The sequence below is a fragment of the Epithele typhae genome (genome assembly GCF_022376455.1).
Source record: "Epithele typhae strain CBS 203.58 chromosome Unknown BXZ73scaffold_77, whole genome shotgun sequence".
Lineage (NCBI taxonomy): Eukaryota > Fungi > Basidiomycota > Agaricomycetes > Polyporales > Epitheliaceae > Epithele > Epithele typhae.
This window is the reverse complement of record NW_025954268.1, coordinates 106,733-120,050: the sequence shown is the minus strand read 5'-3', so window position 1 is coordinate 120,050 and position 13,318 is coordinate 106,733. Positions and strand designations below refer to the sequence as shown.

General features: G+C 60.5%; 5 protein-coding genes across 5 annotated transcripts; 2 read left to right on the top strand and 3 right to left on the bottom strand.

Moving 5' to 3' along the window:
• Window positions 1–355: 355 nt before the first annotated feature.
• On the bottom strand, window positions 356–1,191 carry BXZ73DRAFT_106134 (putative endo-1,4-beta-xylanase; the record flags this gene model as incomplete). The annotated part of the gene is made up of 3 exons (XM_048016514.1): window positions 356–606; window positions 669–817; window positions 887–1,191. The coding sequence occupies 3 exons, from the start codon at window positions 1,189–1,191 to the stop codon at window positions 356–358; spliced, it is 705 nt and encodes a 234-aa protein (XP_047873029.1).
• Window positions 1,192–3,465: 2,274 nt separating this feature from the next.
• On the bottom strand, window positions 3,466–7,018 carry BXZ73DRAFT_54228 (uncharacterized protein; the record flags this gene model as incomplete). Its single annotated transcript, XM_048021135.1, has 4 exons — window positions 3,466–5,635; window positions 5,687–6,086; window positions 6,145–6,305; window positions 6,360–7,018. 4 exons carry the CDS (start codon window positions 7,016–7,018, stop codon window positions 3,466–3,468), a joined length of 3,390 nt encoding a protein of 1,129 aa, XP_047873028.1.
• Window positions 7,019–8,442: 1,424 nt separating this feature from the next.
• On the top strand, window positions 8,443–9,743 carry BXZ73DRAFT_106132 (uncharacterized protein; the record flags this gene model as incomplete). The annotated part of the gene is made up of 6 exons (XM_048016513.1): window positions 8,443–8,484; window positions 8,539–8,697; window positions 8,749–8,986; window positions 9,039–9,164; window positions 9,218–9,426; window positions 9,495–9,743. The coding sequence occupies 6 exons, from the start codon at window positions 8,443–8,445 to the stop codon at window positions 9,741–9,743; spliced, it is 1,023 nt and encodes a 340-aa protein (XP_047873027.1).
• Window positions 9,744–10,481: 738 nt separating this feature from the next.
• Window positions 10,482–12,233, bottom strand: BXZ73DRAFT_106131 (uncharacterized protein; the record flags this gene model as incomplete). The annotated part of the gene is made up of 1 exon (XM_048016512.1): window positions 10,482–12,233. The coding sequence occupies one exon, from the start codon at window positions 12,231–12,233 to the stop codon at window positions 10,482–10,484; it is 1,752 nt and encodes a 583-aa protein (XP_047873026.1).
• A 573-nt stretch (window positions 12,234–12,806) lies between these two features.
• On the top strand, window positions 12,807–13,262 carry BXZ73DRAFT_106130 (uncharacterized protein; the record flags this gene model as incomplete). The annotated part of the gene is made up of 1 exon (XM_048016511.1): window positions 12,807–13,262. One exon carries the CDS (start codon window positions 12,807–12,809, stop codon window positions 13,260–13,262), a length of 456 nt encoding a protein of 151 aa, XP_047873025.1.
• Between the last annotated feature and the right edge of the window lie 56 nt (window positions 13,263–13,318).

Sequence of the window (13,318 nt, the reverse complement as noted above, 5' to 3'; positions counted from 1 at the left end):
CATAGCACGTGCTGCAGTTACGTCACCGCGTCATGCAGCTGCGGCATCAAACCGCGGATCGATCGGCTTCGACTTGAAGCCCGGATTCAACTTCAAGGGCCAAGCAAACAGTGAATATCGTGCGGGGCGCGACCATGCCCCCTATTTACTGTGTCAACGGGCATGCACAGCCCACCAGGGAATGAAAGACATCTCGCATGCCCCGTAGACTGTCGGGCTTCGAACCTCTCGCGTCGGACATAAAATAACGTTTCGGAACCGTGTCATGGAAAAACGCTCGAGTACATCACAACCGCGCTCCGGTAAAGAAGTACTCATCCAACCATCCCGAAAACCGACCACAGAGCGTTCGCGTTTAGGAGACGGTGATGCTCGCGGAGCCGGTCGAGGAGTAGCCCTCGGTGGCGAGGATCTGGTAGTTGAACGTCCCGAGCGACATCCCGAGCTTCTTCCACGCGTTGAAGTGGTTGGCGGTCGTGACCGTGCCGCCGACGCGCTTGCTCGTCCGGACGGACCAAAACTGGGTGAACGTCTGCGTGCCCTGGATGGACGGTGCGTTGACGCGCTGCGCGGTGTAGATGTTGTACGTGCCGCCGTCGCTGTTCACTGCGTCCCGCGCCGTCAGCTCCGCGTCCGGACACAAGGAGACAAGCACACTGGGGACGCACCGGTGCCCTTGTAGGTCGCGCCCGTGCTGGGGTTGTACGTCCCGTACGACTCGACGATGTAGTACTCGATCAGGGGGCTCGTCGACCAGCCGTACACGGAGAGGTACCCGTTCCCGTTCGGCTTGAACGAGCCGCTGTAGTTGATCGTGCTGCAGCGACGTGCGTCTCGTCAGCCACCACGTCGCCAGTGACTACTAGGTGAGCTTCCGTGCACTCACCGAGCGGAGCCGGGGTTCCAGCCCTTGCCGACGACCATGTCGCCGCTACCGCCCCAGTTGACGGAGTAGGAGCCGCCGCCGCCGTTGCTGTAGCTTCCGGTGACGCCCGAGTCGGAGTAGACAGTGTAGAAGTAGCCGTTGTTGGTGCCCTGGGTGTTCCCAAGGGAGCGCTTGTCGAAGGAGACCATCGTCGCGTTGTCGAAGCTCGCGGACTCGTCGACCGTCGCCGCGGGCTCGGCGATGGGCGTCGCGAGGACACCGAGGGCGGCGGTGAGAGCGAGGATGATGCTGAAGAGACGGGCCATGGCGATGCTGGGCTGCTTCTGGCCTCTCTCCGTTTGTCGAGAGGGGTTTTATAGTCGCGAGCGACGGTCCCCGTCGCTGCCCACAACATGATGTTGGTGGATCAACGTCGGGACGGATAAACGGCTGAGCACGCACACGGGCTTCGGTACCGGGCACATGAGTGCTCCCTGCGCGCTGTGACGGTGTGGGCGAGGAGGTTGGGCCTGGTCGGGCGGGTGAAGACGATGTCATGAGGTTGGTTGTCGCCATTGATGCAAAGCGGGCGCGCGCCCGTTCGGATCCGCGTCGGGCCGTTTTACGCCCGGTTCCCATATTGTCACGGGGAGAAGAAGTACTCGTGGTCTCCGCCTTCCGACTTCGAGCTTCTCCGCTTTCTATGGACCTCGTGAACTTTGGGCAGCCCAATTGGATCCTCGACGTTACGCGCCCGTCCGTGGAGCCTGGTAAAACGTCCGGTTTTCCGTCTCCACCTCCGAGGTATGGCATGGTGAGCGTCGTGCACGTCTTCCAGATGGACGCATTAGGACGAAGGTGCAATATCATAGGACGTGAGGTGTTTCCGATATGCTGGCGAGTGGTCGGGTGAGCTTCATTCGGATTATGCCCGGGAGCTCACGCACCGAAGGCACCGGAACACGCGCGATGGAATAGAAAGTCGAATGATCTTCTGCTCTCGATGGCCCTGGGATGGTGTAAGAGGTGTCCACCATAGATTATGGCGACTGAATGGATATGTAGAAGAGATACGGAAAAGTGTGGAGAAAGAGTGGACTATGCAGAAGGAGCACAAGGAAAGGTTAAAGGATAAGAACTTGAAAGAAGCGGTGCGCTTGCCAGGCGTGCGACTCCGCGGCCACGTCGTCAAGGACTTATTTATAGTCCTATTAGTCGGAGTTATGAGTGCTGTATTTAGCTTCAGAATCATAAGAAGATAATTGAAGTCACTCCATACAACTGGCTACAACTGGCTACAACTGGCAACTCAAGGTTTCAACCCAGTTCAAACATGTTTACACAAGGCGAACCGCCGGCACAGCGGCCCGACGGCAACCACTGCCGACAGGCACCGCTTTGCATATGTTTCGCATGGCGCGACCGTCGACACGACGTTCAGGTTCCGATATCGTGCCGCGACCATAGATGCGCCCTACGAGGCTTCCGACATGTCCGCCCCGCACGACATCCCGGGGCCCTGAGGCCTGATGCGGACGGGTGACCCCAGGCCGCGCGGACCCCCTCTCTACGAGCGGTACGAGGAGGACTCAGAACGCCATCCCATCTCATCCTTTCGGTGCTGGTGGGAATCGAGCAGTTTTTCGAGGCACCCGCCCTCCTGTCCCTTGTTTTTGTTCCTCGTGCCATGTGCACACAGCCATACTTCGGAAAGGAAACATCGATCGGGGGGTGCATGCTCCGAGCTGCCCGACCCCTCACATCAAGACACGCAGCTCGATCTCGACACCCGCTGGCGGGTGTCCATTCGCGAACGTTCATGCAGATGTCTTTTGCTTGCCCGGACATCGATTGTATTATCGATATCTCGCAAACCACCAACCCGTTCGTTGACCCTCAAACAGTGCACAGGGCGAGGGCGTGCAGAAAACGTAACCAGATTTTTATTAGTGTATCAGTTGACGGAAGGATGGCGGTCCGGCCAGGGCCAGTCGGTACAAAGACGGAACAGACGACGAGCGTGCGTAGTGCACAGCCGGACCGCACGATAGGGGGGTGTCGCGTAACGTATCGTAGGTCGGTGAAGGGCGGGGAGGACGGCGGGCGGGTACACGAGGTTGTTTACAGGGCAGGCGGGTAGGAGGGACGAGGGATGGGATATCGTGAGGTCATGTACAGGGGACCCGCGGATGAAGACGATACGAGAGGGGTTGGAAGCGGCGGGAGAGATGGAAGCGGCGGAGCAGATGGGTGGTGGATACTATGCAACATTGGGAACCGGGGCTCTATGTGAATGGCTGAAGGCAGAGGAACAAGAGAATAGGTATGTATAAACACTTAAAACAACAACGCGATCGCGAGGTGAAGGTAACGAGACGGCGAATGGCATTAACGTCGCGGCGACGGCTCGCGTGGGCCACGGGGATCATCACATGTTATCCAACACATGTTATGCGTAGCTAGTTCCTGGTCCAGCCGAAAGGTCCAGCCCAACGGCGCGGCACAACGGCCAAGCCGCACACGTTGGGCGATCGAGTTATCTGAACACGAGGCGGCGCGGAGCGCGGGAACGTGGCCGAGGAGCACCACGACGACCACGATCAGACCGGGTGCCAGTCCGCGCCGTGCGTGTAGTGCTCCATCGTCGCGAACGTCCGCTGCGTGCGCCCGGACGAGCTCGTCGTGTCCTCGCGCGTCGACGGCGTCGTGATGAACGACTGCGGCGCGGTGCTGATGTCCGCCATGCTCGGCTGGTGCGGCACGCCCAGCAGCCCCGCATCCTGCGTCTGCGTCTGCGGCACGTTCGCAGATGGCGCGCCCGTGATGGGCACGCCCTCGCGTTCCGTCACTGCGCTGATCTCCGAGGGATGCTCCGAGAGCGTCGATCGCGCAGGGTGCAGTGTCTGTGGGGGCTGCGCCGTGGACTCCTCCGGCTCGACATCCGGGTTGGCGTGGGGGTCCGGTCCAGCCACACGCGTCGCGCTCTCGCCCTCGGCGATGTCCGACATGTTGTCGACGCCCTCCTCCGCGCGCCACTCCTCGCGGAGCGGGTGGCCGAAAGTGTGGTTCTCGGGGCTGGAGAGTATCGCCTCGGACGACGTGGACGCGTACGGCGAGTCCGAGAGGCGCTGGCCGAGCGAGTTCGTGCGAAGCCGGACGCGCTCGACCAGGTCGACGGACGAGCGCGAGGCTGCCCCCAGGGAGTGGATGAGCGACTGGGCGCGCGAGCGGGTGGCGGAAGAGAGCGATGTGCCGGAGTTGGTGCGCGAACGCGTGTGGGCCGAGTTGCTGCGCGAGCGTGGCTGCGAGCCGGACGACTGCGAGCGAGAGCCGTTCGCGCGGCGGTGGAGTGCAAGGGCGCTCGCGCGCTGGCGGAGGTTGGCGAGCGAGGTGCGGGGGCTCGGGGCGTTGGAAAGCAGGCCGACGCTGTCTTGGCGCTCTGCCTCTTCGCTCGAGCCGTCGCCCTCGGGAACCTCGACGAGCGACTCGTCCTGGATGTCGTGGTGCGTGTCGATGTCGTCATCGTCGTCATCGTCCCCGGACTCGAACGAGCCTATCGGGATCGGGCCGAAGGTAGTGTTTGGCTCCGTGGCTGCGCTCTCGGTGCGAGTGCGGGCGCGGGCGCGACCAGCTGGGAACGCGACGGGAGAGGGAGAGCTGGGGGACGCCGGGACGGTACCGGCCCGGGCTCTTCTTCCAGTTTGCTGAGCCTGCGGGTGGCGTGGGGGCATAGGAATGACGCTCCCGCTGAAGCTCGAGTTTACGTTCGAGCTCGCGTTCGAGCGTGGCGAGTAGTCGGTGCTCTCTTGGTTGCCAGTCGACTGGGTCGACCTCGAGTGGCGCGTCGAACGCGACTGCGTCGAGCGCGTGTTCGTCGAGCGCGGTGTCGAGCGCGATTGCGGGCTCATATGTGAAGCCGAAGACATACTTCCTCGCGGCCTGCGGAACTGGAACGGATAGCGGGAGGTGACAGGGCGGCCCAGGCTCGACATTGACCCCGAGGTTCGTCGCTCGGAGGACGGGTTCTCGCTCTCTTCCTCTTCCTCCATCTCCTCCAAATCCTCCTCGCCCTCGGCATACTCCTCACCCGTACCGCTCGTAGTTCCGCTGCGAGTGCCGCTGGTGGCGCGGCTGGCGACGGCATGCTCGGCTTCGAGATCCTTGTCGTCGATGGCAGGCGAGGGAGGGAAAGGGACGACGTCCTCGTTGGAGATTTGCGCGCCGTAGCCCGTGAAAGGATAAGGAAGCTTCATCAAAGGCCCAGACGGGTCTGCGCCCTGCTTCTCGCGCTGCTGGAGTAGCGCAGGTGTTGGGGGCACGAGGCTAGTGGAGAGGGGCTCCGGGACCGCTACACCCTTCCCCTTAACTGCGGCGGCTTCGTCGAGCTCCGGCGTCTGGCGAGGACTTGCGAACAATTCGTCCGAGAGGATGCCGCGGCGCGCTGGAGCAGGGGAAGACGGAAGGCCGACGGCGGCGAAGATGCGTTCGAGGCCGTCATACCCAACCGCAGGTTCTTGGGACTCTCGGACGGGCTTGCCCTCCTTGGCGCCGTCGCTGGCCAGGCGCACCGGTTTGTTCGTGAGGCAGAAGTCGTAGGCGTCCTTGATGCGTAAAATCGTGCACTCCTTCCACGACCAGGGGAGAGTGTCCAAGTCGGAGACGTCGTCGGTAAGCGCTGACACCGCTTTCTCGGCATCTTCCTCTTCCCATCGGTATCGCGGCCCGCAAAAACCGGCGCAGGCCTGCCCGCTAAGCAGCCAGAGTCCAATCCTGCAACACCGTCAGATCGAGGGCATCGGGGAGACAAAGACAAAAGCGTACCAGCTCGTCAAGAGGACTAGAACACGCCACGCCGTCCAGGCAGCGTTGGCAATGAGCACGCCGCGGGCAAAGTCCGTCAGCGTGCCATCAGCGCGGAAGTACGCGCCGTCTCGGCGGCTGACACCAGCATCCGCGAGCGCGACGACGACGGGATCGGGGGAGGAGAAAGCGAGGAGGAGAGCAAGGGACAGCCCGGCACGCGGCAGCAGCAACGCAACCGTCGGCAAGTTCTGGGAGTAGAAGTAGAAGGTCTCGGCAAGACCGTCCAAGACACTTCCGTGCTCGCCGAAGAAGGCGGACGCGCGGATGTGATACATGAAACAAAAATTCAGGTACGAAGTCATCGCGGCGAAGTTGAAGGCCGGAGATGAAAAGTAAATGGGGAGGATCAAGGGGCGTTCTAGAAGCGCAAACGCGTCTGAGCGCGGAGTATACGCAGGAAAGTAGGAGGTACTCACTGACTCGCCACCGGCGGACGAAGCTGTAAACGAGCTCGTAAACAACACCCACCACGAAGACCCATGCCACCCAACAAGCGATGTAGGCCGCCGCACCAAGTGCCCAGTTGCGACCAGAGCCAGGGATACCAGGACCTTCGGGATTGGGATTCTTCGCGACGCTAACGCGGGATTAGTGACGCGGCATAGATGGGTTCCCAGGAAGCACCACTCACGACAGCAAGATGAAGACCGCGTTGAAGTCGAAAAACGTTTGAAGGGGGACGTGGGCGAAGACGAAGATGGGGAAGAGATAGTACCATAGGCGCATCTGCCATGACGGATTCCGGACGAGCTCCAGGTTGAGGGTAGGAGACTTGAACCGTGGCCGAGGGAGCTGGCCCTCGCCGCCCGCCGAGGACGAGAAGAGGGTCGGGGTCAAGGCAGCGCTTGTCGCGCGCGACCAGGCACGCGCATGGCCAGCGCCGGAAAATGCGCGCGACTGCTCCGTGGGCTCCCTACGCGTGTCCTTCTCCATTTGGCTCTGAAGAGAGACGATGCGCACCGAACGTGGCGTGGGCTTCCGGCCGACCATGACGGGCTCATGGCTGGGACCCGCCTCGCTGTACATGCCAGCAACCGAGGACTGGATGGTGGAGTGGGGAACTGGGCCGGGAGGACGCTTGGGCAGCCAGGACGGATAGCCTTCGGAGGAGGAAGAGAGGCCGCGAGGAGACTGCGGGGAGGATGATTGGCCTTCGGATACAGGTGTTGGTCCGTGCGCGGTGATTCTGTCCGGGTTCGTGTTAATACCCGACGAGCTGGGCCTCGAGGCTGAATCTGGGGAGGGCGAGTCGGGAGTAGATGGCCCGTGCTGCTGCGACTGTCGTGACATGGCCGGAGAGGGCGGGGGAAAGCATGCACAGTCAAAAGATTAGCGAGACGAAAATGAAGAACGGGGGAGGACGAGGAGCGTCGGGGGCGCGTGGGGGGATATGGGGGACAGCGCGGGGCCGAAGCACTGCGAGCTGGACACGGGCTCCTGGGTGCTGCTGCTGCGGGCGCGAGGGCCTCGTGTTATGACGACGGGCAGCCTCGTGTTGAGCGAGCAGAGGGAGAGGACGCGCGAGAGAATTCGAACGCGGCGGGCGCGTCTTAGCATCAACGACTTACCGGATCCGGGCAAGGCTCGTACCCGACGGGCGGGGCCGGCTTTGCCTCCGTCGGCCACGATGGCGATGGCAAGGTTGCTACGCGATGCAAGATAGTCGACAAAAGAGCGGGGGTTGTGCAGGCGGAGACAAGGAGTGTATGGTTTGCGGTCAAGGTGCGTGTAGCGCGAGTCCTCGCTCAGTTTTCGTCGTCATGCGGACGGATGTACGTACTCACCTCGTTCTCACAATCCCTCATCCCTTTGCCTCCCGCGGCGATCCGCTGCGATTGAGCTCCGACTACCAGCTTGCTTGATGGCGAATGCATTCACGTCCCGGGCTATGAAGGCAACGTAAGTTCTCACATGTGCAATGTAGATCTTTGAAATCCCCACTCTTCGTCCACGCCCAGTGCCCACTCCAGCGCATCCCTTTGTTTGAGGTGGGCTGGAGTGAGTCGTGCGGAGTGGGGGAGGATGTGGTTGACCATATGCGCATGCCGGATGTAACTTACAAGATGCCCTCGCAGCCGCATCCTGTTGTCGGCTCGCCACTTCGCAGAGAGTTTGTGAAAAGTCGCGGGTAGTAGGCACATCATATTTCAGGAACCAGTCTCGAGGTCGACTGGACGGCGATCTTGAGAAGCCCAAACACGGTCTTTGTTGTTCTCGATGTTGACGGTGACAGCGGAGCCAGCGACTGTGCTGTAGTCAATGGCGTGAGTTCGAACGATGATTTCGCGCAGAACAGGACGCTTATAGACCATCGAAGGTACCGCTCAGCCGTGAGGGGCTGTCGAGCATGCGTTGTAGGAAGATGACGGCGCGTTTCCCGATAGGCAAGGGACGCGGGGAGGAGCGGTTGTGGTGGATGAGAGCAAGTATTGTGAGTCGCTCTACATGGCAGAAAGGGGCCGCCACTGACCCGTGATGTCAGAGTATCGCAACACGCAGGACTCCTAAACCCCGACGAGCTCGCTTTGCTTCTCCCATCTGGATCACTACATGCTTGGCGAGTGGCCTTACATCGAAGGCCAGGCGAATGGAATAACCACAATTTCTTCGTTGTTGCAGTGAGTCTCTCCCGGGAGATCGACAGGAGTTTCGCTGACGCCGTTCGCTTTGGAGACACCCTAACTCCTGTTTACTGTGGTTCTCGCAAGCATCAGATGCCCGAGGGTCCCACAGGCATTCCCCACATTACCGCAGAGGTGTGTCCTCCAATGACATTGCTCTGGTCGCTGCTAACGGCTGGCGCCTGGAAGCTCATTGCTCTCTGCGTCGAATCTCTGTTCTTTGGGGGCTTCACGGTACTCTATCTCCTCGCAGTATGGATCCTGTTTTACCGGGGAACAGCAACTAGGTCGAGACTTAACAAAGTTCTGTTTGCGACATCGACAGTGATGTGGATTCTCTCTGTCGTGGTACGTCTTTGCTCGCCGACACACTTTATGTCTGACGCCTTGCTCGAACAGCATATATGCATCGATACGCAACGCGCAACGGAAGCTTTCATCGTCCACGGGAACACGGCGGACGGCTCACTCAACTTCTATTCCGACCTCGCCTCCCCGACTCACTTCGCGAAAAACGTCATATACATTAGCATGACGCTTCTCGGAGATTCTTTCGCGACATATCGTCTCTTTGTCATCTGGAATCACAACTGGTGGATAGTCGTGTTACCCATTATTCTCATTGTAGCCACGGCAGGTTTGCACTCCTTGTTTTTTCTGCTCCAGAGCCCAACTGATGTCCGCCCCAGTCACAGGATTTGGCGCGTGTGCCATCGGATTGATAATAGCCCCGTCTGCCATATTCTCAAGCGATTTCCAGCCCTGGCTTCGCACCTTCTTCTCGCTCTCACTCGCAGTGAACCTCCTGGACACTAGTGAGCCCCCAGGTTACGACGTTTTAGCGGCCCCGCGGCTAACCATCCCGCAGTCCTCATCGCCGTTCGAGTCATCCAGACGAACCGCCAGCTCAACCTCCGTGGCACCAGCTCCGCGCGGCTCGCGCCCCTCTGGGCCGTCATCGAGACCATCGTCCAGTCCGCCGCGATCTACTCGATCGCGCTCATCGCGCTCATCTCGACGTACATCGCGGGCACGAACGCGCAGTACATCTGCCTGGACGCGCTCCAGCCGCTCATCGTGCGCCGCACCCCCTCCCGCTCCCCTCGCGGACCTCGTCACTGACGCAGCTTCGTGCGCGACGGCAGGGCGCGGTGTTCACGCTCATCATCATCCGCGTGGGGCTCGGGTGCACGCTCTCGCGCGGGAACACTGTGGGCCCGGCCACCACTGGGCTGCGCAACGGAAGCACGCGGGCTACGACGGACACGGAGCTGGCGCTCCCGACGCTGGCGCCTGATACCCCGGGACGCCCGTATCGCCGGGACAGCGTGCAGATGTACGAAGACGATGGCCAGAGAAGGGCGCGACGGTATAGCTTGGTCGACACCGCGTGACGATGGGGGGAGGGGATATCCTTGGTTTGCTGTTCATACCGCTTGTTCGCTCTGTTTTCGTGGCTTTGTGTCAACCATATGATTGGGTTGATAGCGGATTGTGCGCAGTTGCAACGCAAACCGACGCCGCATGATGCACATGCAGCTCGGGTTCGTTTGGTTTGTTCCCTAGGAAACACCGGCCACGACTGCCGCGTGCGCGACATGGGCGGGTGACTGTAGGTGTTGTCCTGGCACGACCTTTAACCGTCTGCGTTAACCACGAGAGAACTAGAATAGTTTGGGTACGCAATGATGGTTAGGGCAGAGGTGAATGTGGGCGATTATCACACTCGCAGTCAGTGTGACGGCTCAACGTTCCGCAACAAGAGCATGGCTGGGCGATTTCATGCGAGAACATGGCGATATGGACCAAACTGGGCCGTGTACAAGCTATTCCTGACTCGCCAAGCCAGCCTCCTGCTCTCCAGACGACAGTCAGTCCTCGCGTAGGAATATCACGTACTCACAGCGCGGCGCCGCGGATGATTGGGACTCCCAGTTGACGACAGTTTCAGAAAGAGGGGGAAATGGCTTATGAAAAGTGTTCATGTACATGAAATACACTCCCGCTTTCTGAGGAGTCTTCCTATGACTCCACGCCACACTTCCCCGAACCCCGAATGTCAAATGAGGTGAGCCGGGAGCCTTAGCTCGTTCTCGTCGTCGTCGTGTGGCGCCCGGCTTACCTAAATCCTGTCAGTTCCTGGCGTCCACCACCGTATGCTCGGAGTACTTCACCTCTATGTTCACCATCTCGACGTACTCCCCCAATTGTGCCGTCGCACGCGCTACCGCCCGATCCCGCCTCGAACCCTCGTCGGGCATGTCCCCCTCCAACGAAAGACATAGGGTGAGGCATGCGAGGGGCCGCGCTCCTGCGCGCTCCCTCGTGCGCAGAACACACGCCATACCACTGAACAACGACTCCAGCCCGGAGAGCGATCCATGGTGCGTAACTCCATCGAATATGATGAGGGAGAGGTTCGGCGCGGGGATCTGACTAGCGGCGTCCCCGGCAGAGGAGCCCTCTGTGGGGGCGAGGGCGTCGAAAAGTGAGTTGACCTCGACCGAACCCTTCAGGACGATGATCTCGAGGCTAGGAAAAGCGTCCAAAACAGCCTGCCAGCCTTTGAGGCTGACGGCGGTGTGGCACAGGCGGCTGCGGATGTGGAGGCTGGTGACCGACACGCCGCGGAAGAGGAGCGCCAGGTCGCAGAACGCGTTCGAGAGCGGGTACACCGGTGAGAGGTCACCTTCCGCGCTGGCAGACAGGGATGTGAAGCCGCGTTCGCGATCGCTCGGAGTGCAGAGAAGGAACTGTGAGCTGCTGCGCTTTATGTTCAGGTGCGCAGTGTCCAGGTGCCGGGAGAAGAGGGTGTCTGAGGAACTCCGGTGGGCCGGCAGGATCACATCTACCAGGCTGCTGTTGGCTTCCTCCGGGAAAAGTTCCTGCCAGGACTTGAATTTGAAGTCCACGGTTATGGGCCCAGACGTCTTCAGAAAGGCGCTTCGCGTGATGGGAGCGCACTCGTGAGCGTCGTCTCCGGTGAATGAGAATACGGTAAGGCGCGGGAGTGAGAAGGGGAATGTGTGACCAGGGGGAGGGGGGTGCTCTTCGCGCGGAACGGCTTCATCGCGACCGCGGGAGGAGATCAATAGGGTTTCAAGTTGTGGAGCGTCGGTCAGGCGGGAGACGACGTGTCTCATCGGTGACCACCCCGGGAAGCGCAGACATGATAAACTGAGTGTGGTGAGCTGTCGAAGCACGCCCGCGCCGATTGAGAATCGGACGACTCCGTGGAACGAAAGCACGCGGAGTGTTGGAAATCGCTGTGATGTGAACTTGAAAAGGTGGTCCAAATCCAACAGAGCTCGTTGAATGTCTTCTGAACCGATCCGGATGGACAGGTAAGCGAGCAGAGGCCAGGTGGTGTCGAAGAGGTGTCGAAGCGCAGGACGAGGAATCATGCTGAGTGGGAGCGTCTGTAGCGAGCGAACCCTTCTCGATTCCCGGGCGATGATTTCTACCACATCCGCTGCGGTATCTTCGTGGTCAGACGCTGTGTCGATGGATACGTCCAGATCCGCATTTGCAGAGCGGGAGAGGTGGAGGGATAGGATGTCGAATGGCATATTTGGCAGGACGTACAATGAGGACCACATGGTCGGTGAGGACATCACGAGATCGCGCCACTCTCGACACACGAGCATGACCGTGGTCCGCCAGTCGACGTGTTTTGCACTCTCGGAGGGAGACGGGATGAACAAGATGGCAAAGATACGGACAAGGAGTTCACGTGGCAGGCGATTGATAGAGATAGGGGGGTAGATGGACGAGAGATGTCGAGGTCGCTCTTTCGCCTGGAGGTTGTGTGATTCTGCGCCATCGTCTACAGTCGGTGTGCGGCTGGTCGTTGGGGGATGGACTGGTTGTTGTGGGTGGGACATGGATGATTGTAGCTCTGTATGAGGGCTTCGAAACAAGCCTGAAGAGTGGGTGCGACCAGGTGCGAGCAGACGGAAAGACTGGCTGGACGGTCCTGGGTCTTAGTCTGGACGCTGGGGGAGAGTGATCGAGCGGGCGACGACGCGGAGCTGCAGCAGTCCTTCGGACGGGCCGGCCCGCTGCGTCTCCTCGTTTCTCCCACTACCACTTCCTCGTACATCCTCTGTCTGCCGCTCAATCGTGAAGCGGCCGTCCACTCGGCAGTGCACTCGATGTCGCGCTCTGCAGCGTGATCTGGGTCCTGGGTGTCGCGGCGGGGGCATGAGCTGACCGGCATCCGCATCGTGGTGGGAGCTTGAGTGGCAGCTTTGGGAGGGATGGCCCAGGGCCAGGTGGGCCGCAGGCCTAGTGACCAGTCTGTCGATCGTGTCAATCAGGCTGGGCTGCGCGCACGTCTTCAAACGGATGGCTTCCGCACCTCTTCCTCCGCACTACTACTACCACCCGTCACCTCAGACGCTCCCACAGACATATCTTCCAGTGGTCAACCCCCCTTCTCCCGCCAGCCACACAGGATGACGACTACCCGCTCAGACAATCGTCCTTCGTGCACGGTACAGGACAACCACCTCGAGCGCATCATCGAGACGGAGGATGGACCGGCTATGGAGAAGATGGGGCAAGCATCGTTGCATACCACCCTCGAGGACACGCGACGACACATCAACCATCTGCCCTCCGAACTCCTCGTCTACATCTTCGCCGCCTGCTTCCAACTCACCCGCCCCAGTCAGGAACATGCAGAACGGGTCCATAGACGGCGCAAGGTTCTTCTTGTCTGTCGCTCCTGGCGCGATCTCATCCAGACCACCCCATCCCTCTGGTCCTTCATTTCACCCCACACCCCTCGGCGACTGTATAACTTCCTCATGTCGCGCGCAGCCGACGCGAGCGTGGACCTCTGTTTCAAACGCAAGGGCCTGTTGTCTCCTCCCCTATCACCCGACCTCGCTCCCATCGACTTGCCATAAACCGCCGGTTACATAGATGACCTGGGGCAAGGAAGGATTGTCGGTGACGCCGACAG